General features: G+C 47.6%; 1 protein-coding gene across 1 annotated transcript in view; it reads right to left on the bottom strand.

The window, feature by feature from the left end:
- Window positions 1-20548: 20548 nt before the first annotated feature.
- The window catches only part of ADGRL3 (adhesion G protein-coupled receptor L3), a 738987-nt gene continuing 732128 nt past the window's right edge, over window positions 20549-27407 (bottom strand). The window contains exon 23 of the mRNA XM_074993922.1: window positions 20549-25491. Within this exon, the coding sequence (XP_074850023.1) occupies window positions 25421-25491 (71 nt within the window). The 3' untranslated portion in view covers window positions 20549-25420. The remainder of the gene's footprint in view (window positions 25492-27407) is intronic.

Genomic DNA, 27407 nt, shown 5'->3' on the forward strand with positions numbered 1-27407 from the left:
TAAACACTAAAGTCACAAGGACTCGATGATATTCATCCAAGAATTCTGAAATTGCAGAACTATTAACTATGTTAGCGTTTCTCAGTACACGGTATATGCACACTTGGGATACACCGAGGTCTCCCGGTGGAGGTGGAACATCAGCTCATCTAGCCCTTTGCTGAGTTTTACAACAGGCTACATAAAAACACTAGTAAAGTCAGTACAATCTAAACGTTCATTCAGACTATAACTTATTTGTAACACTTCATACACCTTACTCTGAAATGTAAGTACAATATTTCTATTCCAATTCATATACTTGAAAATAAGATGGTAGAAATTCAGCAAGTTTTCAGTAGCAGTCTTCTGCAATATTTTTGCATGTTTTTATAAGTAAGTAAGTTTTTTAAGTGAGGTGTAACTTGGGGGTATGCAAAACACAGCTGACTCCTGTAAAGAATACATTAATCTTGTAAGGTTGAATGGCACTTGTTTCAAGGTCTGAGATTACACTAGGACCATGTTTCTCACCCGACGGTACATGTACCCTTAAGTGTATGTGACGGATATATATATATATATATATATATATATATAAAAAGGGTACTTTATAAAGTAAATTAGAGATTATTTCGGTCATCTTCTGTACCAAACGATTGGAGGACAGGCAATGTAACGTGATATTTTTTTAAAAAAAAGGCTCCAGAGGTGATCCCAGCAACTAGCAGGCAGTAAGCTGGGCAAACTGTTTGAAACTACAGTAAAGAAAAGAATTGTCAAGCACAATGATGAACACAATTTTTTGGGAATAATCAACATGCTCTTGTAAAGAGAAATCATGCTTCAACTATCTACTAGAATTCGTTGAGGGGATCAACAAGCATGTGGACAAGGGGGATCCACTGAATACAGTGTACTCAGATTTTTCCAAAAGCCTTTGACAAAGTCCCTCAGAAAGGCTCTTAAGCAAATAAAGCTGTCATGGGGTAAGAGGTAAGATTCCCTCATGGACCAGAAACTGGTTAAAAGATAGAAAACAAAGGATAGGAATAAATGGCCAGTGTTCAGAATGGAGAGAGGTAACTAGTGGTGTCCTCCAGGGGTCTATAGTGGGATCAGAATTATTCAACATATTCATAAATGGCCTGGAGAAAGGGGTGAACAGCGAGGTGGCAAAATTTGCAGATGATACAAAACTAACCAAGATATTTAAGTCTATCGCAGACTGTGAAGAGCTGCAAAAGGATCTCGCAAAATGGGGTGAATAGGAAGTAAAACAGAAGATGAAATTCAAATGTTGATAACTGCAAAATAATACACACCAGAAAACATAATCCCAACCGTACATATAAAATAATGGAGTCTAAATTAGCTGTTACCAGTCAAGCGAGAGATTTTGGTGTCATTGTGGATAGTTCTCTGAAAACATCTACTCAATGTGCAGAGGAAGTCTAAAAAGACAACAAAATGTTGGGAATCAAAAATAAGTGACTATCCATCCCGTATTAGGCAGGACGGGCTCATCTTTGGGTCGCCAAAAAGGAGTCCTGACCTATTTCTTAAAAAGGACTCATTGTCCCATATTTGGGCCCTCTCCCACTGATCTTTTCTGCCAACAGCTGCTGGTGGGCTTCACTTCCCCAGGCCCTGGGGAAGCAGGGGGAGCATGGGTGGCTGCTGTATCCTGCCACTTCCCTGGGTTGGCCAGCAGCTGCTGTTGCTGCTTCCCAGGGCTCCTGGGAAGGGACGGCGGCTGCTGCTTCCCCAGGGCAGGCTGGCAGCTACCGCCTCCTTCCCAGATCCCCATGGCTTGGTGGAGCCGGGAAGAGCTGCCCCTCCTCCCATATCTCCCTGTCCTGTATTTGGGACAGGGAGATATGGTGGCCCTAATCATAAAGAAACAGCTGGAGAATAAGACACCAAATGGCCAGGGGGCAAAATGTTGACATTTATGACGGACAAAAGCTAACATATGTTAGAAAGGCCTTTGAATGTTCCAGGGAAAACTGGGGTGGATTTGACTTTACGCTGAGCTGTTGCACATAGTGGGCGTGCAGTGATTTACTGACATTAATGGTACTTTGCGTAAATGCATGCTGTACTGGTCACAAACATATAGCTATCTTTGAGTCGAATTTGACCACAGTTACTCACACTGAGGAGTACCTTACTCAGCACGTTGTGTCGTTGATGTCAGAGGGGCTACTTATGCAGTTACATGGGTTTCACCGTGTTTAAATTAAGCTAAGACCAGCCTCTCCCTAAAGGTGAAAGCATTAGCTAATAGTAAGTTTCTTTCATTCCGAACTAACCCCCCCTCCCACACACCCTTATTAGCAAGACATCTGAATTTCTCATGCAGTGAACAGTTGTTAGTCCAAAGGAAGGTGCATTGAACCCCATAATGAACAAAAGATGCGTTAAGCTATCTGAAGGGAAAGTTTCCTCTAGGAACTGAGAGTGTGTACATGTGCGTCTACACTTTTACCCAAGTTGGTGTTACTGGAGCTCCAGTTGCCCAGATAAATATATGTGATATTTCTTTCAGATCTTACTAAATACTACTTCATTGGTGCCTTGTGGCAGTGAGTTCCCTGGGTAAATTATATGCTGTGTAAAATTGCATTTCCTTTAATGGCACCCATACTTGCTGCATTTTCATTGCACTGAGTACCCTCATTCTTGTGTTATCCAGTCAGGTGTCCAGGAGTATTCAATTCACCTCTTCTATATCATTTGGGCTGCGACTGCACTACCCCGCCCTTTCAGAAGGAGCATGTAAATTATGGCCATTCGAAAATTCAAATGAGGTGCTAATGTGAATATTCAGCACCTCATTTGCATAATGAGGCCACCCAACCTGTCAAAAGTGCTGATTTAGAACTAAAAATAGCATTATAGCGAGGGTTTCTTTGAAAGGGTGTCCCAATTTCAAAAGCACCTTGCTTCCCAAAAAAATTGAAATAGCTGAAATAGTGCTATAGATGGGTATAACTTGCTCAGGAAGGACAGGCAGGGAAAAAAATGAAAGAGGTGTAGCTGTTTATATTAAAAAGGCATACATTTGGCCTGAGGTTGAGATGGACATAGGACACAAGCTTTCTGAATCTCTTCTTGGTTAAGAATAAAAGGGATAAACAACATGGGTGATGTAATGGAAGGGGATCTACAGGAAGAAGAGGTGGATGAGGAGTTTTTGAAACGACTAACAAAATCACCCAAAGCACAGGTCTTAGAAGTAAGGGAGGCTTTCAACTATCAAAACATTTGTTGGGAAACAGATTATCCAAGCATGGCAAAGATTATCCAGCAAGTCCTTGAAATGTACTGGAAATTTTGAAACATATTTTATTTCAGAAAGTGGAGAAAGCTGTTAGGGTGGAGGCTGTTCTAGATTTGATTTAACAAACAAGAAGGAACTGATTGAGAATTTTAAAGAGGAAGGCCACTTGAGGGAAAAGTAATCATGAAATGATAGAGTTCATGATTCTAAGGACTGGGAGGAGGGAGAACAGCAAAATGAAGAGAAAGGATTTCAAGAAGACAGAATTTAGCAAACTCAGGGAGTTGTCAGGAAAGATCCCATGGGAAGACATTTAAGAAGAAATCTAATTAAAGACAGATGGGAGTTTTTCAAAAGGAACATTATTAAGGGCACTAGAGCAAACATTTCCACTGCATAGGAAAGATAGGAAGTGTGACAAAAGACCACCCTGTCTTAAATGGATATTATGAATGTTCTAAAAATTAAAAATGAGTCTTACAAAAAGTGGAAATAAAGTCAAAGTACAAAGAATGAATATAAACATGTGATATAAGTATGTAGGGACAAAATTAGGAAGGTCATGTCACAAAACGAGCTTAACCTAGCTAGAGACAAAGTATAACAAGAACATATTCTACAAATAGGCTGGAAGCAAGAGGAAGACCAAGGACAGGATAGGTCTGTTACTCAATGAAAATGGAAAAAACAATAAGCAGAAAATGTGGAAATGACAGAGGTGCTTAATAGCTTCTTTGGTTTCATTTTCACTAAGAAGGTTGGTGGTGATTGGATGCCTACCATACTGAGTATCAGTGAAAACCAGGGACGGTTCAGAAACTAAATTAGGAAAAGAAAAATATAAAAATGATGTATACAAGCTAGAAGTCTTAAAGCCACCAGGGTCTGAAGAAATGCACCTTAGAATACTCCAGGAGTAGACTAAAGAATTATTGAGCAATTACGGAGCAATCTTTGAAAACTCATGGAATACAAGAGAGAGTCCAGAAAACTGGAATAGGATAAATATAGTGTCCATCTATAAAACGGGAAATAAGGACAACCCTGGGAATTACAGACTAATTAACATAAATAAGGAAGAAAGGAAGCCATTTGTAAACATCTAGATGATAATAAGATGATAAATAATAAGCAGCATGGATTTGTAAAGAACAACTGCTGGCAAATCAACCCGATAGCTTTCTTTGATAGGATAACAAGCCTTGTGGCTAAGGGAGAAGTGGAAGAGGTGGTATACCAAGACTCAGTAAGGCATTCGATATGATCATATGACTTTCTCATTAGCGAAGTAGGGAAATACAACCCAGATGGAGCTACTTTAAGGAGGGGAGGGGGGATGGTGCATAACTGATTGGCTATCCATTCCCAGAGAGAAGTTATGAATGGTTCAGAATCATGGGGGAAGGGCATAATAAGAGGGGTTCTGCAGGGATCAGTTTTGGGGCCGGGTCTATTCAATACTTTCATCAGTGACTTAGGTAATGGTAAAGAGACTACACATAAAGTTTACAGATGATACCAGGTTGGGAGGGGTTGCAAGTGCTTTGGAGGATAAGATTATAATTCAAAATTACCGGGACAAACTAGAGAAATGGATTTGGAAAAATCGGTTGAAATTCAGTAAGGACAAATGTCAAGTCCTATACTTAGGAAGTAACAAAACATTGCACACACACAAAATAGGAAATGAAGGAGTACTGCAGAAAGGGATCTGGGGATCACAGTGGACCACAAGCTAAATATGTCAGTGTGACACTGGCGCAAAAAAGCAAATACCATTTAGCGATGTATTAATAGGAGTGTTGTAAGAAAGAAACAAGATGTAATACTTCTGCTCTACTTTGCATTGATTAGGCCTCAATGGGAGTATTGTGTCCAGTTCTGGGTGCCACATTTCAGAAAAGATATGGATAAATTGGAGAAGGTTCAGAAAAGAACAATAATGAAAGGTCTAGAAAATATGATCTATGAGGAAAGATTGTGAAAAAAAACTGAGTTTGTTTGGTCTGAAAAATAGATAGAGGGGGCAATAACTGCTTTCAGGTATTTAAAAGGTTGTTACAACGAGGAGGGAGGGGAAAAAGTATTCTCAACCTCTGATGAGAGGAGAAGAAGAAGGGGGCTTAAACTGCAGCCTGGGCAGTTTGGGCTGGTCTTTAGGAAAAAACTTTCTAAGTCTCAGGGTGGTTAACCACTGGAATAAATGATCTAGAGAGGTTGTGGAATCTTCATCGTTGCAAACTTTTAGGAGCAGGTTAGACAGACACACCTCTGGGATGGTGTCTCGCCATAAATGCAGAGAACATGACAGCTCAAGCTTCCTTCCAGTTCTGCTATTCTCTGCTGAAAAATCTATCAATCATTACAGCCACTTTGTATGGCAAAGCAATACCTCTCACCCTGTGGCTACTTAAAACAAAAAGCAGTCAAGTAGCACTTTAAAGACTAGCAAAATAATTTATTAGGTGAGCTTTCGTGGGACAGACCCACTTCTTCAGACCAGAGCCAACTTGTGGCTACTTAGTTTCTTTGAGTCGCTGCTTTTTAAGACACTTACTTGGGCATTGAAATAACCTCTGATGAACTGCATTCATTGGTTCTCCTTTGTCCCACATTTTGGTAAGTCCCTTGAAGGAGTTTTTTGTGTTCTCTCATCTCTCAGTCTCTACCCACTTCTTGTATGTCTGGCCGAAGAAGTCATGCTAGAGAGCAAACTGAGGTCAATTCACTTGCATTTTAGCTCAAAGTAATTGTTAAGTAACAGAGAAAGCCGTGATAGTCTATATACTATCAAAACAAAAAAGCAGTAAAATAGCACTTTAAAGCCTAACAAAATAATTTATTAGGTGAGCTTTTGTGGGACAGACCCACTTCTTCAGACCATTGAAGAAGTCTTATTGAAGTCTGAAGTCTTCTTCAGACCGTTTTATTGAAGAAGAATTTTCACACTGCTTTGGAAAGAGAGACTGCTGAGCACTGTCTTTCCTATTCAAATTCGACACATTAACATGTGGTTTGAACCTGGACGCAAATTTTCTGGGACACTATAGGGGCTCTTTTGCATACTTGGCTTTATCTAATTCTTGACTCCCCCTCCCCAACGCCCGTCTGCTCTCTGATTTCCTCACCTTGATCATTTTTTTTCTGATTTGTCAACCTTGATTACTATTTTTTGGTTCTCTATGCCTTAAATATTGAGTCTGTTCTGGTCTGGCTATGGTATGAAGAAGTGGGTCTGTCCCACGAAAGCTCATCTAACAAATTATTTTGTTAGTCTTTAAAGTGCTACTTTGCTGCTTTTTTGTTCTAATTGTTAAGTGTGTAAGAGTGCACAGAGCAGTGGGTGAATGGACGATGTTACCTATATTGTGTATCCATTATAATGTAGTAGCAAACATTTACAGTCTAAATACCCTGTAGCTAAGTAACACATCAGACAAGAAAAAAAATGCCTTGTGAAATACAAATGAAGATATTTAACAGAAAAAAGGTAATATCAAAGCAGATAGTCATAGCAAGGACTCACAGAGCATACCTTACTCCCCATCATCAAATGAAACTCTCAGGCTGGTAGAGACACCATCAGAAGAAGCTATCAATATGGGCTCAAGAAAAAAAAACACTAGAGCATTTGGGTTTGTATGGGGTACTATGCCAGAGGCAAAGTGGAACTCCCTACGACAGGCTGGGTTCTCTGAAAAGACTTTGGGGAAAAATGGCAATTTATTATATCTCTGCCACCATTTGGAATTACAAACAGTGACTCACCTGTACATAATATTTAATCTACTTTAACCCCCCAATAACTGCCTTTTCTTCCTCTAACCTAATAAACTTTTAGTTAGTTAGTTACAAAACTGGCTGCCAGGGTTCACTTTGGTGCAAAATCTGCATTATAAATTGTCTTGGATAAGTGGCTACTCTCTTGGGACGGGGAGCAACCTGACGGTGTGTATTTTTGATAGCACAGAGTCCAGCCCCCTGCTCAAAGCAGAATCAACCCTAACTAAATCATCCCAGCCAGAACTTTTTTAAGTGCCAGCTTGACATCCTCTAGGGATGGAGATTCCACCACCTCTCTGGGTAACACATTCCAGGGCTTCACCATCCTCCTGGTGAAATAATTTTTCCTAATATCCAAACTACATCTCCCCCTCTCTAACGTGAGACCATTGTTCCTTGTTCTGCCATCTGTCACCACTGAGAACAAGCTCTCTCCGTCCTCTTTAGTGCTTCCCTTCAGGAAGTTGAAGGCTGCTATCAAATTGCTCCTCACTCTTCTCTTCTGCAAACTAATTGAGCCCAAATCCCCCAGCCTCTCCTTGTAGGTCAGGTGCTCAAGCCCCTTAATGATTTTGATATGTGTGACTGTTTATCACAAAATTTAGGGAAGTTAGGCTGGAGAGTCTAAAGGATCTTGTGACTCTGTGACAAGACTGGTAGAGTGATCTGGGAGTTCACATTGATTACTAGTTTGGTGAAATCTAATTTAAGAGCACACTGCCAGCTTGGGGCGTCTGCCTCGTTCCTGACTGTCTTCCCTGAGGTAGATACTGTTGTAAGTCACTCCAGATAGAGTGTGACAGTTGTCGCTTGTTTTATGCTTCATTTGTAATTTCTGTGGGGCTGAGATTGCCTTTTGGCTCTGTTTGAACAACACGAGCGTCAGGGGCTCACTCACTACGGGAGTTCGTCCAGCTGGTCAGGCCCAGGATAATGTCTGTCTCTCTCCGTATGGCATCCACTGCCATGGGGCACTTTCTGCAGCATGGCCCTCTGGCCAGGACACACTGTAGGTCCCTATTTCCAAGGTAAGAAAGAGTCCAAGCAAATTATAGTCCAATGATCTTATAGTGACTTCTGTGTGGCTTTGGGTTCTGTGCCAATACCTCACGGGGGTTCCACCATACCTCGGGGGAGGGGGGGTCCACCACATCTTTCTCCATGGCTGGGTGGAGGACCCAGGATCTTCCTGTAGTCTGAGTTTCAGCCCAACTACCCTGTCGCTGGCAACCAAGTTCTGCTTCCACAGATTCCTTACTGCGTCCCTGGAATCATCCTACTACTATCTGCAACAGAATGACTGCAGCCTCTCCCAGCAGCCTCTTTGTTCTTCATCTTCAGCAGATGTGTTTCCTGAGCCTATGACCACCAGGCACTGTATTTGGCATCTTGCTTGTGACTTCGTCTTGAACCTTTCCCAGTACTATTACAGAATTACAGAAGAGCCTTTTGAGTTGAGTCCTATTTTCTTTACATCCCTGGCTGATGTTGAAAGAAAATTTTTGTTACTTCAAGGCCCCTTAGTTTCCTATAGAAGCACCTGTGGTCACCAATCATTTTTACAATCCCAAAGGGTACGGCTTGTCTTTTTCTGGACCCTACATGTGAGGCACAATCCATCTTTGTGCTTGTTAATTAGACACAAATTACTCTTTAAATCACAATGTCCCATTAGAATTCTAACTAGAGCTGCTTCACACTTCCTCTCTGGCCTTTGGGCTACATCAACATTTTCAACTGTTGGGCATAATTCCTGGGATTTTTTTCCCCTCTGTTTCGGTTGCCCGTACTCCTTGCTGTTTCTTCCTTAGCACATTTTTGATTAGGTGTTTAAATTCCAGTTTGCTCAAGGGGAGCCCTAAGTCAATGCATTCGTGATTAACAGCCCTTATTGTCTCTTTGCCTGCCAATGTGTTGCCTGCCATTCCTACCTGTGCCAGGACCCACATTACACCACTGGTTATCTCCAGTCACACCAGTTCAATTAGCAGTCATATTTCTTTAAGACTATCATTTCTGCTGTCAGATTTACCACAGTAAATGGCCTGCAGCCCTGATAAGGAGTCAGACAGGGTGGTCATGGCAGTTGGCCACATATCTGAAACCCAGTTTAATGCAAATATAATCCCTGTTAGCTCATTGTAAAGACAGATAGAAAGTAAATTGCCTTAACATTTTCTTGAGTCTGAGGGAACACACACAAAATAACTGTTCCCGTTTTCAATGTGCCTTCCCCTTTGGAACAGTCAGCACACAAGTCTAACGATTTGCTTGTTTATTTCACCATAGATACAGGTGTTGGTCTTTTTCAAACCTTTCTTTCCATTTAGATCCCTTGCATGTTAGCTTTTTGTTGTCATCCTGGCTAGCAACTAGGACTTTGCACCAAAAGTTTGTCCAGGATCTCCATTCTGTTGGTGGTACACATAAAGACATCCTAACGAGCAGCACTGCCTGTAAGCTGAGCATTCCCAGCCGGTGAGCAGAGCACTTGCAGCCAGCAGCATGTTTCTGCTGATGGTGGGCATCCACACATGCCTCAGATCACATAAAACTGATTCCACACATGGATGGAAAAAAATAGAGGGAACATGAGGTAGTACCACATGACATGTGCCGTGGCTGTGCTCAGCTGCAGTCTGGATTTTCTCCTGTTTGAGTTCAGTGCTCATCCAAAGGCCTGGCCACCATACTCAGTTATTCTAATTAGTGAATTGTATAGCAGGCCCACCAGTTTTAGTCCCTCTCAGTGATGATCCTTGTGAGTTAATTCTGACAATAGGATCCCCCCACATGAGCGTGTTACCAAACATCACCTCTAAGAATTTGCAATTCTTCCCTACCTTTACCTGATGGGCATCTAAGTCAGGGCTGTGCCAAGTGAGGAGCAGGCTCCCTTGGGGGCACAAAATTTCATAAGGGGGGGGAGGGTGCAGCCCAAGTGGCTGCTGGGGCTCAGGCTCAGCCCTCTCATTGAAAACGTGGAACTATGTTACTGTTTTATTTGTGTGTGTTCACCTTTACCTACCGCTTAACCAAGTGTTTACATGCAACTTACGTATTTTCTTCCTTCTGCCCAAAGGGTTCTTTGGGTTTCATTATACATGACCACAATGAACATTTCTGTCGGTTTAGATCCAGTTACACAGGTGTGGTGGGTGGTGGGGGGCAGGAAGGCCCTGCTAAGTGCAGGGATGAAAATTGAAGTCTGACACAAAAAGTTTGCTCACTGTGCTACAGATCTAATGTCAATCTTTTTGGACTGTCCTTGATGTGGAGGCCATGTCCTCATTTTTTTCCTATGGCGAACTTGAAGCCCCAGCTGTGTCCCCTTGCCCTATGTCTTCCAAGGGCCTTATGAATTTTTCCTTGGTGGTGCTTCCCAGCTTTCAGATTGATCCACATGACATACTTGGCAGCACCTAGAGAAAGCCCCAGTTCTGTGCTCGTGCCTTACCGAGGTCAGTTAGCATGATGTTAAAGACGGTTGGGCTAATGACATTCATACATTGGAAAAAAACTTTCCCTAGCTGGACTTGATGATTTCTGTTGCTTAAAAGTCCCTTATTCAGCTGTACATTAGCCCAGTAATATACATAGAGACTATCTTATAAAGTACCTCCTAGCACACTGAAAGCTTCTTTCTGTGTCCTGCAAGGTTACTATCCTGAATTCTTTGGGTCTCACGGGCTACATCTACACTAGCCAAAAACTTCAAAATGGCCATGCAAATGGCCATTACGAAGTTCACTAATAAAGTGCTGAAATACATATTCAGCACCTCATTAGCATGCAAGTGGCTGCGGCACTTCGAAATTGATGCGGCTCACCACCGCGCTAGCTGACGGGTCTCCTTTTCAAAAGGACCCCGGCTGCTTCGAAGTCCCCTTATTCCCATGAGCTGTGAGTCCAGGCAGTCTGCACTCAAGGCATACAACTTTCCAGGTTTCCTCACTGGGACAACACACACGTTTCCAGTCTTTAGGCATTTCGCTTTTTCACCAATTATTAGACACTTTTGCTGTCACCCTCAAGCTTCCTTCCCTTTAGTCTTTAACTATTTCAAAGTTTATTTTGCCCCTGCCTGATGTAATGCTTTTGGTCTTATTATCACTTAGTGGCATGCTCACAGACGAAAGTTTTTATTTAAAATAGTGGCCACATCTTCCTCTCACCACTTCATCATCTCATAATTGCCCTGAATGAATGTCTTTTCCTTCTCCTCATTTCTATTTCTTGTCATTACTGATTTTTTTGTGTTTGTTTGAAACACGGTGTCCTGAATTTTTGCTTTTTCATCATTGGGGCTTATTACTCCATGACCTACTACTGTTAGGCTTAGCACCATGCAACGCTTACTTATTATTTTATTCAAGTTCCTAATTTGTTTATCTATGTCTGGTATATCATTATCTGTATCTACTTTCCTGCAGTGTGTTTTCCAGTGGGCTCTTTTTGCCCTTTTAATAAACCTTCTGGCAACAGTCTTGCTTTTGCTGTTTCATTAAGTCCATGTTATTCAAGAAATCTTTTGCTGTCTTCTCTGCCTTATTCCTTTCCCTTGCCATATTTCATGTCCCTTGTTCCATCATGGGACACCTTTTCTATCTTTAAGGAATGTCTTGTCTGGATGGCGTTATGAATCCCTTACTAACATTACCACAGAATTCCAGTATCGTTATTTACATGTTCACATGTGCCTCGCGTGTGCTGCTAAAGACTTTCCAATTTTCTTTTTTTTTAAAGCTTCCTGTGGCTGGTGTACAGGAAGAGGGAAAGTCTTATTTTCATCTTCAGGATTTCTTTTTTCCTTGATGTGTAATTAATGTCAGGCAGTGGTCACTACCCATTCCCTGTGTTCTATCAGTTTTTCCCCACTACATTTACTTGCTACAGCGCTACAAGCTATTCCGGACCTAGGCCTGTGAAGCTTCCGTCAGCTACATTGAACCTGGCAGGTGCTCCATCATTTAATATTACTGAATTATTCTGCCCAAAGAATGGCTCTAAACATGTTCCATTGCAATCATTTTGTCTTACTGCCCCACAATCTGTTGTGACTATTCAGATCAGCCCAGCTAATGAATGGGCAGGTGACATCCCCATTTTATGCTTTGGAGTCCACAGCCTCTAGTGTGCTGGCTGGGCTATAGGCATTTTTTGTCTCAGAGATGCAGAATTGTTTTGTACTTACACTGCTGTAGCATTATCAACATTCTGCTTTTGAACCTCTGCTTCAAGGCAATTCAGGTGCTCCTTAATGAAGGGACAGACACCACCTCACTTTCCCGTCTCCTTTTCCTGTCTCTGTAAGCCATGTTCTGGGATTTTATACTCTCCTTTTTCTATTACCCCAGTCTCTTGTTTGCATGTCAGGCTTTGTTTCCATAGCAGTCATATTTTATTTTCATTCCTGCCTGTGCTCGCTTGCCAGCAGCATTTCAGCCAAGGAGAGTCACCACCGTCTTTATCAGCTTTCCTTAGGAAGGCTGTTGCATGGGCAGGTTCCCAATCTATAGGTAGTTAGCAGATTTAATTCTCATTTTCTCTGGTTCCTTTCCTGTGTGAGCTGCACAGTTGATTATGTCGGTCGTAAACACAATGAATCCCTCCATTTCTGTAAGTAATATGTCAGCTTCTTTTAGCCCACTGTCAGTCACTATCACCTTCCCATTAAGTTGTTGACGGCTATTCCATTTCTCTATATCACCCGCCCCCCTCTTTTAGATTCCTCCTAGCAGTTTCTGCACGTGACATGCAATTTTTTGCTTTTTTTTAGTTTTCCCTACCTCATGCCTGGTCTGCATTAGGAACCTCCCTTGGCAGAGCTGCATCTCCTAGGGGGGTGTGAAAAAGCCACACCCCTCAAAAATGTAATTCTTCTGCCGGCACTCAGGAAGGTGGGCTGCCTCTGCTGACAGGAGAGCCACGTCTACACGTGCCGGCTACTTCGACGTAGCCGCACCAACTTCAAAATAGTGCCCGTCACGGCTACACGTGGTGGGCACTATTTTGAAGTTGACATCGACATAAGGCGGCAAGACGTCGAAGTTGCTATCCCCATCAGGAGATGGGAATAGCGCCCTATTTCAACGTTGAACATCAAAGCATGGAACGTGTAGCCGTTGCGCGTCCCGCACCATCAAAATAGCGGGGTCTGCCGTGGCAGCCATCAGCTGAGGGGTTGAGAGACGCTCTCTCCAGCCCCTGAGCTCGATGGTTGCCATGTGCAGCGGCCCCTTAAAGGTCCCTGCCCCCTGCCTTCCTGTGCAGGAAGCTGAGCGAGCGTGCAGGCGGCAGCCCAGCCAAGCGGCCAGCGTGCACGCTCCTCTGGAGCCACACCAACCCCCCACCACTGCGATGGCCGCCCCCCAGACCCCTAAGCACCCCCAGGGCAACCCCCCCAAGGGAAGCCAGGGCTTCCAGACCGGCAGCCAGGCTGGGAAGCGGCAGCGGGGCCCCTCCTGGACGGAGGCCGAGATCCAGGACCTGCTGGGGCTCTAGAGCGAGGAGGAGGTGCTCCAGGTAATGGGGCGCAAGAGGCGGAACGCGGATGCATTCGCTCGGCTGGCCGAGGGCCTGGCCGCCCGGGGTCACCCTGCCCGCACTCCTGACCACGTCAGGAGTAAGGTGAAGGGGCTTCGGCAGGGTTACACCCAGGCCTGGGATGCGGCCGGCCGATTTGGGGCCGCCCCCATCACTTGCCCCTTTTACAGGGCGCTCAGGGCCATCCTGGGCCCCGAGCACACCTCCTCCTCTCTGGCCACTCTTGATACCTCGGCCGACGAGCCCCAGCAGGCCCCGGAGGTAAGCCCCGCACCCCGGGCCCCCCCCCCCACAGAAGCCCATCCCTGGGGCACTAGAGGAGGAGGAGGAGGGGGGATCCTCCTCCAGCGATGGGCGGGGGGGGGGCCTCTGGATCCACATCCCGTCCCGGAGCTCCAGCAGGGCGTCCGCCCACCGGGTGTCCCCGGACCATGAGAGCGGACCATCAGGTATGTACCCCTCCCCCGGTGCACACCCCCGGGGTTGAGGGGTGGGGGTAACAGATATGACCAGGGCCCTCCTCATGCCCAGATGACCATGGCCCCAAGGACAGCAGTGGCATGTCCCTCAGAAGAGTGCATCAGCCCCTGCCCCCACAGCATGACAGTGCCATGCCCCATCGCTGGGGATGGGGGGAGCAGAACCTAGGGTCCGCCGGGGTGGGGGACACCCATCAGCAGCAGCAGCAGCAGCAGCAACATCTCCTGGGGATGGGGATGTGGAACCAGCAGCAGAGGGGTGGGGGGACAAGGGCCACGGCTCGGGGGCCACACTAACAGCTGTCTCCACTCTTCTTCCCCCCCCGTGTTCCGCAGCTGCACCATCGGAAGGACCGGAGAGCGCCGGTGAGGTGTCAGTGGTCCCAGAGAGCCCACCGGGGCCATCACTCTAGGCCAGCCCCTCGGCGGAGCATCGACCAGCCCCAGGGCGGGGACGACGGCGGAGCTAGCACCATCCGAGGACAGCGACGGACCCCCCAGCTGCTGGCCATCCTCCGTCGGCAGCTGGAGATCTCCGAGCAGCGCCTGTGGGTGGAGGAGCGGCGCCTCCAACTCCAGGAGCAGGCATTGGCCTGGCACCAGGAGGCATGGGGGCCTTTATGCGCACATTTGAGTGCATCGCAGACTACCTGCCCCCCGCCCCCATGCCACGCCGGCCACCACTCTGCCCGCCCCACCCGCCGCTCCACCCGCTGCTCCACCCGCCGTCGCACCGCCGTCCGCCACCGAGGGCCCTTCCACTGAGGGGGACCTGGGGCCAGCTGACACCCACTAGCCTTATCTCCCGGTCTGCCTAGTCCCCAGCCAGCCCCGGTGTGGGCTGCGGCCGAGGCACGGGTCACGGCTACCCATCCCCAGCGCTGGACATTAGAGGGGGTGGGGCCCAGGACGTGCCCCCCCCGCCTTGTATATATCCCCTTCACCTATCTTTTGTAAATAGTTTGTATTAGACCCCCTGTTCTGTTATGTTACGATGATACCTGCCCCCCCCACATGTAAATAGTTCTCCCCTTCCTTGTCTTCCCCTTTTTTTTTTAACTTTCATCTTATAATACGTGTATATATAATATTTATTATTAATATCATATATAATATAATATATAATATTTATTTTGGCTGTACATAGTTATGATATAAGAATGAGTTCAACATATATATTCTGGTTTGACAAAAAACGTCTGTTTTTATTTACAAGAAAAGTGGGGGGGGTGCTCTTGGGTGCTCTGTGGTATGGGCGTACGGGCAGGGAGTGTTGTGGAGGATGGGGAGGGGTGCAGGGGTGGGGGGGTCTGCCAGCATTCACCCCACAGCCTCGTCGAACTGGGCCCACAGGGCCTCCCAGACCCGGGTCCCTTCGGGGTCCACCTGGCGACTGGAGGCAGCGGGTGGCTGCACATTGGCCCTGCCAGCCTCCACAGCCCAGCCCTGAAAGAAGGCCTCCCTCTTGCTCTCGACAAGGTTGTGCAGGGCGCTGCATGCGCCCACAATCTGGGGGATGTTGGTGGGGCCCGCATCAAGGCGGGTAAGGAGACACCTCCAGCGCCCCTTGAGGCGGCCAAATGTGCGCTCCACCACCTGGCGCGCGTGGTTCAGGCGCATGTTGAAGCGCTCCTGGCTGGCTGACAGGTGGCCTGTGTAAGGGTGCATGAGCCAGGGCCAGAGTGGGGGTATGCCACGTCTGCGATGACGCAGCGGGGCATGGTGGTGTCCCCCACAGGGATCTCCCACTGGGGGATGTAGGTCCCCACCTCCAGCCGGCGGCACAGGCCCGAGTACCGGAATACCCGGGTGTCGTGGGTGCTGCCAGGCCAGCCCACATATATGTCCAGGAAGCGGCCCTGGCTGTCCACCAAGGCCTGGAGGACTACTGAGTGGTAGCCCTTCCTGTTTAGGCAGTGTCTGCCACTGTGCTCTGGGGCGCAGATGGGGATGTGGGGCCCATCCAGAGCCCCAAAGCAATAGGGGAAGCCCAGGGTGGCAAAGCCTGCGATGGCGGCATCCGGGTCCTTGAGCCTCACTAGCCTGTGGAGGAGCAGGGTGTTGATGGCGCAGACGACCTGCAGGGGAAGCACGTGGGAGAGCACCAGTGAGGGGTGTGCAGGCTGTGTGTGGCCCTCCCCTGCCAGGGCCCCCCCGCCTCCCCTGCCAGGGCTCCCCTCCCATCCCAGGACTGCCTCCCCCTCGCCCCGTGGGTCCTCTTACCTCCATGAGGACAGCCCTGATGGTGGCCTTGCCGACGCCGAACTGCTGGCCCACAGATCGGTAGCTGTCTGGAGTGGCCAGCTTCCAGACAGCGATGCTGACCCATTTCTCCATGCTGAGGGCACGCTGCATGGTGGTGTCCTGGTGCCTCAGTGCGGGGGTGAGCCACTGGCATAGCTCCAGGAATGTCTGCCGGCTCATGCGAAAGTTCCTGAGCCAGTGGTCGTCGTCCCACTCTCCGAGCACCAGCCGCTCCCACCAGTCGGTGCTCGTGGGGTAGCTCCACAGCCGGCAGCGTGTGAGGCGGGGGGGGGGGGAGGGGCGGGGGTGCTGCAGGGTTGGGGGTTGCGTCCTCCTCCCCTGCGGGCAGCTCCTCCTCTGTGGCTAGGATGTGATCAGCTGCCTCCTGCATGGCATCGAGCAGGGCAAGCACTGCTCCTACAGGGGCGGCTGGGTGGACCTCTGGCTGCTGCTGCTGGCGGTCCATAACTGCGTCGCCAAGGTGTGCGTGCCTGTGGCTCTTTAGACCGCATGCTGTGCAGGCTGCGTGTGTTTGGGAGGGGCCCTTTAAGGGAGCGGCTAGCTGTTGCCCCGGAAGCGCTAGTCCGCCCTGTCACCCTGTCTGCGGCTGTTCCTGGCACCCTTATTTCGATGTGTGCTACTTTGGTGTCTAGACGTTTCCTCGCAGCACCTACTTCGATGTTGTGCTGCCCAAAGTCGACGGCACCAGCCCTGGAGGACGTGTAGACGTTATTCATCAAAATAGCCTATTTCGATGTCGCTACATCGAAATAGGCTATTTCGATGTAGCATTCACATGTAGACATAGCTGAGAAGAGCAATGTCTCACAGGAAAAAGGCATATAGGCCTTAGTCCACACTATTGTATAGGCTAAAGACAGCATTCTTCCCAGAGATGTGACCAGCATGGTTGTGTGGGGATCACTAGCACATCCTCCTCCGCTAATGAGCAAAAAAACCCACCATGTAGCACTTTCAAAACTAACAAAATAATTTATGAGGTGATGAGCTTTTGTGGGACAGACCCACTTCAGCTCTACAGCCTTACTAATTAGCCATTATCTTAGCCTCCGCTATAGCCCTTGCTGTCCTAGGTGCTTCCCCTCAGATCTGTGAGGGATGCAGGCAGTTGACAAGATGTCTCACAGTTCTGTGGTAAGCAGGCTCCCTGTTTGTTCTCTGTGTTGACCTTCCGTTAGCAGGTCTCTACCAGGTGTCAGAGAGGGAGCCGTGTTAGTCTGTATCTTCCAGAACAGCAAGAAGACCTACAGCACCTGTTAATCTATAAGGTGCTGCAGGTCTTCTTGTTGTTCTCTACCACATAGTTTCTCAGAACTTACTAGAGCACCACAACCAGTTTGATCCACTCTGCAGTGCTCAGGGGACCTGAGCTGGCCCATGTGTGTCCCTTCCCAGGGATTTAACAACTAGGTAATGTTTCACACTTCCTTTCCCTGCCCACCTGTTTGCTAGTTCTCCTGCTTCCAAAGAATCCACATGTTTTGTTTCCTCGCACCCTGGCTTGCCCTAGGCCCCTTGTCCAGTTTGCTTTCAGTTTTGTTTATTAGTGCTTCCACCTCATGCTGCCTTGCCTGTCAGCCAACACGTCCACCAGCCAGTGGCCTAATAACCCTGAGCCTAGCTCAGCACTCAGACCCAGCCATGGCCCTCCAGCCCAGTCCACTCTTGCCAGCTTCCCAGCCAGCTTCTTCCCGCTACAAACTTCCCAGCTTTATAATCACCAGCCTGGCCCTGCCCAGCTGGGCTTCATTGTCAGCTGCACCTGGCTTGCTCCCTTCCTCTCCCAGGTTCTGCCAAGTAAGTGGCCTCTCAGCCCACACACACCCCGTCAGGTCCTATGGGAGTTGCACAGCCCAGCTTACACCTAGCCCTGTGGGTACAGCTCCCTTATGCCCCAGTGCTGGGCCTGCAGATTGCCTTACTCATCCTCTGTCATCAGCAGTTTTCTTCTCTCTTCAATGTGTCCTCTTCTTTCTCCTGCAGTAGCTCTTGGTGCTGCAAAGCTGCATGCCTGGTCTGCTCTGCACCCTTCTTGCTTCTGCCTCTACGTCTCCTGCACCCTTTGAGTCAGAGCTGACTACACCGTGGGCCAGCCACCCACCACCCCACTGCTCCCAGCAGGCCTGCTCTCAGCGAGACACCTACCATGGTGCCCCTGGGAAAAAGCTCTCCAGCAAGGTGATACCAGCATGTAAGGCCCTCTGGGCCGCTGCTTCCGTCTGCTCTTGCTGGCCCTGGGCTCTGGCTTCCAGGCAGCTGGTATCTCCCTCTGCAGCTGCCGTCAGCACCACAGGAGGGTGGGCCAAGTGGGGTGCTCACCCGGGGTGCAGCATAATCAGGGGAGCAGCTCTGGCAAGTTGCAAGGCCCCTCCTCCCCGCTCCAGATTGTCTGTGCTGGCTCCTGGGCTGGGCGCACACCTTCTGGGAGCTCAGGGATTGACCCCCTCTCCCATGCTGCAGGACTCTGCCCCCTGCTCTGGAAGGGGGCAGCAGCTGGGCTTCCTGCTGCCACGTGCACCGGGCGCCCAGGCTGAGCCACAGCTGCTCCCCACGGGGTGTGTGGGGGCGGGGTATGCCCTTCCCCGGTGTCCAGCTGTGCCCAGCCTGCGCTTGGTTCCAGCTCTGGGCAGCCCTGGGTAAAGGGGGCTGGGGGCGGACAGTGGCACCATCAGCTGTGGTGTGGGGCAGAGGGCTCAGACGGCAGTGGGAGGCAGGACAGGGAACAGAGATGCAGGGCTGTGAGGGGGTTGTGGGGTGCTGGAGGAACTCACCAATCAGGGAGGAGGCGTTCTAGGGCTGGGGGGAACTGAGGGAAGCAAAGAGGAGAGTGGGGGAGGGGCTGGAGGGAGGACTTGGGAGCAGGCACAGCCTGGCTGGGGAGGGGGGAAGCAGAGGGCAGGGGAAGGGAGGGGGATTGGCAGCCCGCCCACGGGGTAGGACAGTGGTGGGGAGCTGTGGGGCACAGGCGGCAGGCTGGTGGAACTCACGCCAATCGGGGGGGATTAATAGATCACTGCAGGAGAGGGAAGCACAATGACATTTTGCCCAGGCCCAAAAACACCTCGCTAGCGCGTTGGCTGCTGCTCCTGCTTTCAGCCCTCTCCAGCCTTGGTGCTGCCCGCCAGCACGCCACCCACACCATGGACCTTCCTCCTGCTGTGTGACTACGCTCACCTCCTGCTTGGACTCCCCAGGCACCCCTCCTCACCCGGCCTCTTTGGTGTGTCTACACAGCATCCAGGCAGCCCTGGCTGGCCCACGCTCAGGCTCGCAGGGCTCAGGCTGTGGGGCTGTTTCAGTGCTGTGTAGATATCTGGGCTCAGGCTGGTTCCTCTGCTCTAGGACTCGGTGAGGTGACTTCTCTGGGTAGCTCCCAGGGCTGCCCCACCCTCTTAATTACCTGTGACACTATCACAATACGAAGACTAATAATGACCGGGATGCTCGGTTACAGAAGGCAGGCGGTCTGTGTGGGTGGGAGGGAGGGGTTATCATATGTTGTTCATCTATCACTGAGTGTTATATAATTTTTGTTTTCATTGTACACCAAACCTGTGACTGTCGGGCAGCACCCCAGTGCTTCAGAGTCCTGCAGCACAGCCATTCACCTAGCCATATCTCCTGTATTAAGGCTATATTTTTATACGACCTGTTGTAGTAGCCAACTGCAGTTGCCAGAAAGCATCCACAAGAGAGCTTGTTAATGGCTGGTAGACCAAGGTGCTTTGGACATCCTGAATTTCACTAGAAAATTTAATAATTTTTAAAAAGGAACATACAATCACTTCAAATATCTGTTCACTAACAAATTTGCTTGGACAAAACTTGGTGCCTGCGTAGGTTAAACTTTTATACATAAATAAAATAGCACTAGTCTTTTCAGTGATTGCTATGAGGCCAAGTCAGTCTTTTGTAAATAATACAAAGATGAATTCTATTGTTACAGCGCAAGATAACCTACCTACACTAAAGTGTTAAGTAAACTAATCCATACTGTGAAGGCAATCTGTTTGTTTTTTGTCATCAGAGCATTACACAAGTGCCACTAAAATCAATGCCTGAAAGAAATAATAGATTAATAAAATGCTCAAGCAGTGCATCTAACTGGGATATAGCCATACAGTATATAACGTCACACAGAACACAACTGTACAAATAGTTTGAATAACTCACTTTAATAGAGAACTCAAAGGCAGGTCTGTAATGAGCAGGCATGTAGCGGAAACATGAGTGCATTATTAAGTTCAAGCAATACCAACTTTTTTTTTTATAATTTACATTTTATTAATACTTTCCAGATAACTTTTCACAGCATTGCATCAGTCGGAGTACAGTAATTACAGTGTATTACGATTCTCTCCATGCCTGAGGAGTAGGAAGGTTCAGCTGGTTTAAGGCAATGAAACACAAATCACTGTTGACTTGGAGCTGGATTAAATAAGATATCTGTTGGGGTGGGGGCAGGGTGCTGGATGGCTCAGGGGTTCACTAATGGGAGCTGGGGCTCTTTGCCAACTAAATGTTGGGATCAGTTCAGTAGTGGCCAGGTGGCTGGATTGTCTGAAGGCTGTTCTGAGGCGCTGGTGCAGGGTTTGGTCAATTTACTAGTGGATAATGTCTGCTTGAGTAAAACTATCAACACATGGGGCAACATGAAGCAGAGTCAACAAACAGGCATGAGAGCAGAGCTGGAGATGTCCATCCCACAATCAGATCCCTGTGAGTGGTATCTGGTGCCCATACAGATCCAATAGCAGGATATAAGCCGTTAGGCAGAGAGGCTTCTGGGCCCAGTGCTTAATGAAGATCTGTTTTTTGCAAGTGTTCAGTATCCAATAATTCCCCCTGTTTGTCACTGGGGGCTCGGTGGAGTTAAACTCTTTTGAAAGTCTGAGCCAAGGTTGTCAGTGACCATTTGCTAGCTGCTACATGTGTGTATGCACAGACACACACACACACACATGCATGCACAGAGGTGGGAGTGCATTTACTCACAGGTTTTTGAGATGACTTCGTTACTTAGGCGTACAGAAGCCACGCATGAGTTAAGCAGGTCCCAAATGAGTGCTGAAACTGCACTGTCACAGCGTGAAAGCTGTCCATGCCACAGTTCCAGCACACATGCACTGGAGAGCACTTGCACCTCGTTAATCAGGAATCTCAGGTTTTGCTCGTCTTTTAAGCAGGCACCCTCCATTGCCATGCAGCCAACTCTACAGGGCTGAATGAAGAGCAATCTAATGAATGAACTGTAAATGCCTGAAGCAATAACTTCTCTAGACGAAACATTCAATATGATGGGCTGTTCCAGGGCGAGAAACAAGCTCTGGATGCTGCAATATAAACCTGAGACTCTGCTTTCCAGTGGCAGACAGGTTGTGCCTCTTGGTCCAACACACCGGGGACCTGAGTGGTCACGAACAAGGGAATATACCAGGCCATGGGAGGTCAGGCCTCAGCCCCTCCTGGCCGCCACCAGCTCCCTGCCCCGAGGCTGCTTGGGGGGCACTCCCCACTCCAGCCCGTCTCCCTGCAGGTGCAGAGCTGCTGCCGGGGATCCCCAGCTGCCATGGGGGCCCTTGCAAGACGGCTGTCAGCAGGGCTTCCCGCCACTAGCAGGAGTGTCCCACCAGCCACCCAGCTCTGGGCAGCTGGTCCAGCAACATCTGAAGTCAGGCTGGAGCATGGCCACTGCCAGGCAAGAGAGTTTCAACCAGTAGGTTTCCCAGTTACATCCCTGATGTTTCGTCAGATATCTGACCTTAAACCTATCACTGCTCCATTGCTGCCAAAGTCATGGATCTGAAATCATGAGCCAGGCCCCACAACCTCCTGTGATTATAAAGAAAGAGTAAATTTGGGGTGCTGTTTATAGGCCCTCTGCTTTGAGCCTTTCAGGTACAACTGGGTGCACTTATGAACCTTTCCCACACAGTGAGGAGGACTAGACGCGCTTTTGCCCCCTGCCTCTCCCAATTAAAATGGAGCTGTTTATGTAATCACACAACCCCAGGATCTGCACCTTCCAGGAAATCATCTAACATTACGAGGTGTGTGGAAAATATTGTGAGAATTGGCAACACTATCCTGGAGTTCAATTTTCAGGCCAAACTTGTTTTGGGAAGGTGGGTGGGGTTGTGGTGTATGAGGAAACTTTACCTCTTGCAGCTAGATTTGTAAGTGGCTGTTTTGAAGTCTGGGTGTTAGCACTGCTGCTGCAGAGATGAATTAAGGGATGAGTGGGGCACTGGGAAAAATGAGAAATGCAGTTCATTGCAGGGCTCCACAGTTTGTCACTTGTATTTCACCTTCTGGCTTTTAAAATGTCTGAGCAGCTTCAACCAGTGGCTGGTTTCAGTTAATCAATCTGCCAGAGAACCGTTTCCCTCTTTTGCCACAGGGAAGATTTCACCCCTGAAATTCCACTCAACCATGTTTCAGCAGGGACAACATCTCATGGCCTATCAGTGCTGGGAGCGACAACTTCATACCCCAGGGAAAAGGGAGATTTCTAATTCCCATGGGGGTACACAACACATGCGCTGTGCTTTTTCTACGAGTCTAGGCTTCAGAACTGTGCTCTTTCCATTAAATAAGTCATTATAGCTTATTTAATTTTCTTCTTCAAGAGTCTGTAAAGTGGGGCTCACAGTTAATGAGCCTGGCTTTAATTAGGAAGGAACAATTAAAACATTAATCAATGCTGGGTGGCCCCCGTCCTGCAAGCACTTACACCTGAATGTAACCTCTACTCAGTTAAGTATGTGCAGGGTTGCAGGATTGTGGCCTAAATAATTTTGAATTATTTTTGGCTGTTAAATATGGGGTATATGTAGAGAGATGATGTGGGTTGCAGCAAAGATTTCCTTTGGCTGTATTTGTTAGTAGGCTGCTGTTCTCGCTCATGGCTTTGCCATAGTACTCTGGAAGGAATCATTCCAAACTTGTGCTGATAAAAGCCTGATTCCACATCCTCGCATATGCCCTCTCCATTAGTCTGTACTCCCACACATACAGAGGTGAGTATTATACGCCGTCTTAGTCTCGCTCACGAGGCTCTCACACAAAACACTGCACAGGAGTTTAGGGGGCATGGCTCTAAGTGGCCATACAGACAGAACTGGCCAAACACAATTAGCCAGCTTTGAGGGTTTGTAGAACTAATGTTTTAAGGAATTGAATTCTGCCTTGCCCATAGGAACATCAGTGGCCAGATGCTCAGAGGGCGTAAATCAGCATAACTACTTATATCTGCCCAGAGCTATTCTACACTGAAAACTTTCAGTAGGCTAGCTGCATCCCTGAAGGGTGTGAAAAAGCCACACAAATGCATCTTAGCAAGAGACGCAGCTTGGCCAACGTGACCTCTAGTGGAGCTAGCACAAGGTCGATGGAAGAATTCTTCTGTTGTGGCTACTGCCTGTCAGAGAGGTGAATTGATTACAGCAATGAAAGAACCCTTCCTATTGCCGTAGCAAGCTTCTACACTGAAGTCCTACGGCAGCACAGCTGAGCAGCACTTCAAGTGCATGCATAACCTGAGAATGTGGCCCCACAAATTCAATTCTAGCAAGCAACAAAAAAGAAGCATCAGCTGAATTAACTGCAAGTGACCTTCTGTCTACTCAGGCTCCTTCACAATCCATTGTAATTGTTGCTGGCTCATATACACATCATTTGGCAAAGTTCACATGGACTTTGAGTCTGAGAAACCCATGTTGCCATCTGCAGCCACTGAAAGTCACAGGTAATTACAGGAGTTCCAGACTCACTGCACAACACTAAATAGAAAGAGACTTCCATGCCAAAAGTGGGTGGGTGACAGCTTTACAGCTTTTTCAATTCCTTGGCAACTCTGAAAAGTAGCAGAACGATTGTTTTGGTGTGACTGAATCTGCATTTTTTCAGCCTTCTTCCCCCCCCACCCACCAAAAAAAAAAGTTTCTGCAAAAAACCTCTGGAGAGTAAGGTTCACTTTAAAACAAAACAAAACAAAAATCCAGCTGTATTTACATCGGAAGAGGAAATTTCATCAGCTTTCACTCAGAAGTGCTGTGTTCACGGAGCTGCCAGAGAAGTTGATGCTGAATATTTTCTATTTACAAGGGACTCAAAAGCTGTGTTTCTTAAGCTCTGTGCTGTGGAACACTGGTGTTCCATCAACAATTCTCAGCTGTGCCGCCAGTGTTTGGAAAAATAAACCGATAGTCTACATTTTCTGTTGTTAAAACCAGATACAATGTTACTTCGCCATTGCTATGATACCTGATTGAATCAGTTCATTTCTGATTTTGCTCTATATGTTGCTGTATGGTGTTTTATTGGTATGGCAACAATTTTTGAAGAGAATTTTCATTGGTGTTCCGTGATCTCAAAGCTTAAGAAACTCTGATCTAAAGTACTGTGTTTACCGTTTAGCTGATTTTGGAATGATAAGGTATTCCATCCACCCCACACCCCCAAGACACACACACACACACCACTAGAACTTTTTACACACTAGTCAATAATTTACAATAGCATCCAGTGATGTTGTGTGTGCTTCAATTCTATTGTGCCCAACAGGAGATTTCTTAATGAGCCCTAACTTTCACAGGTGAGTGTTTCTTCCCATCAAGCCCATTCAGTGTCTCTCAAATTGGGAACCCAAATCTTGGGCCACCCAAAATCTCCAGCCACATTTGAAAATATAATCCATTAGCTGCCGCTACAAAAATAACTTTCCAAGATGTGCCCTGCCATGTAACTCACCCAACAAAGTCTTTCTAAAATTGCCTCTCAGCAGTGCTATTTAGAGAGTCCCAATGCCCCTACATGTGGAGCCATTAACTGATGGAGCTTCAACTCCTTCTCTGGACTATGATCTTCTGTCTTCTTTAGAGCTGGGTAAACTGAGGAACACAGAGGTTCACGCTGAACAAACGTGTAAGCAAGTCAGGCAGCACTTAATTTGTTCCAGACTTGGCAGTTCATGGTCCCGGCGTGTCTAGGCTTGTTGCATCAGTTATGAAAGTAAGATAATTGCTTGAGCCCCAGCACCTCTTTCATAGAAACAGGGAATACTGGAGTACTTCCTGTTGTGCTAGATGACACTGTCTTCCATTGGAACTCTTCTAAAGGGTGACTCCTGTTTTGGTGTTCTTCTGCTCTCTGCTAAAGAAAACAAGATGAGATAAAGTAAATCCAAACACAGTAACACCAATAGCACTTTCAAACTTTGCAGAACCTGAATAGCTATTTAAAAATTTAAAAACTGGCTGTACTGCAGTTCCAATGAGCCTTGGCCAGCAAATGGTAGGCTGCTTGGGAGCCCTTGCCAACTTCTAAGGCAGCGGTGTGCAACTTGTGGCCCAGGAGCTGCATGCAGCTCGTTGAAGTTTTAAGTATGGCCTGCAATACATCTTGTTCATTATTACCCATGTGCAGGGTTGCCAGATTCTGCTGGTTTCCATCTGTGTAGCTTTCTTATATGGGTATTACTAACGTGACAAGCACGTAAAGAGGGGCATATGAGATGAGGTATGTGCTGACTGCACATGACACCGACTGTGAGAGCCAGGCACTCCCTCTGCATCCTGTTGGTTAGGTCAGCACACCCCACAAATTCCAGGTGCCGAAGCGCAGGGAGCAAAACTACTCTATCCTATGAGACCAGCTTGGTTTTTAGTAACAGAGGTGGCTGTGTTAGGCTGTGTTCTAAGAAAACAAACCAGCAGTCAAGCAGCACTTTAAAAGACTAACAAAATAATTTATTAGGTGATGAGCTTTCATGGGGCTGACCCGCTTCCTCAGATTGGCACATCTCCAGATCTAAAGAAGTGGGTCTGTCCCATGAAAGCTCATCACCTCATACATTATTTTATTCGTCTTTAAAGTGCTACTGGACTGCTGGTTTCTTCAGCTTGGTCATGACAATCTTGCAGCCCACTGAGACAAAGAAGGGCCACTCCTGGGGCCCAGGCACTAGCCCACTGCTGTTCTAAGGGCTGGCAGAGCCGCTGGCAGATTCTTCCCGCACTCCTGCTTTATTAGTGTGTGTGGGTCACCTGCCATCTCAGTTCCCCAGCAGAACTGAATCAGGATTTTTCACTCCTTGGTCAAGCACCTACTCATTGGGCTAGCTCCCTTTGTGGCTTTAGACCTACATCCCTCACATGACTGCTACTCTAAGTGCACGTCTTTCCAGTAGAGTCAACTCAGGCAAACTACACTCTAAGTTCCTCCTTTTGAGTGCGAGTGGCCATGCTATACAAATAGCCCTTGATCTGTTGTACTCAACTGTGGTTTTCTGGGGACACATCCCAGAGTTCTTTGTGCAGCAGTGCACTGAGCCATGCTTGGAATCCCTTCCCAGTGAATTGTGGAAGAACTTGTCTGCCCTCTCTGGACATGAGGGGAATTGTGGGAAGGTGTTACTGGAGTAGCAGCACTCAGAAGTGGTAATAGCTTGCCTCCACGCTCAGGGTGGTTGTGTTAGCCACTGATAAGCTATGCTTATTCAAGTGTTAGCCTCTGTGCGCTGAGCGTGCAGCCAACTTGAGTTAAGAGCACCACCACACTTGACTCAGGATTGTGTGTGTGGATGGGACTTCAATCAGGGCAGACAAGTCCTCAGGTGAAAAGCAATAGCAACATAAGGTCTAAGTAGCCCTACAGTTCTGTCTAAGTCCAGTTTTGAAGAGTATATGCAGTGCTTAGGCCTCTACACTGAGATGAAGTTTGTCCAGAGAATCAGAGGGGACCAACTGATGATCCAGTCTGACCTCCCATAAATCACGGGACACCTCAACACAAAGCCCAACAACTACAATAAGACCAAAGCATTACAACCTGCAGGTAACTGAACTGTTGGGCCTGAGGTGTGCCGGTGCCCAAGACCCCTGCAATGACAGACAAATTAGATGTAAGCGAGTCAAAGCCAGGGGTACAAAGGGGAGGCATGTACCTTGTGAACAGATGCCACTCCTCCTGCACTGTCAGTTCTGTTTTCATCCATACAGTTTGTGCTTTAGTTACATCCTCTGTCTGTCATTTGAGCTCCAGCTTTCTTCTCCATTGAGAAACCCCTG

The sequence above is a fragment of the Carettochelys insculpta genome, chromosome 4, assembly GCF_033958435.1.
Source record: "Carettochelys insculpta isolate YL-2023 chromosome 4, ASM3395843v1, whole genome shotgun sequence".
NCBI lineage: Eukaryota > Metazoa > Chordata > Testudines > Carettochelyidae > Carettochelys > Carettochelys insculpta.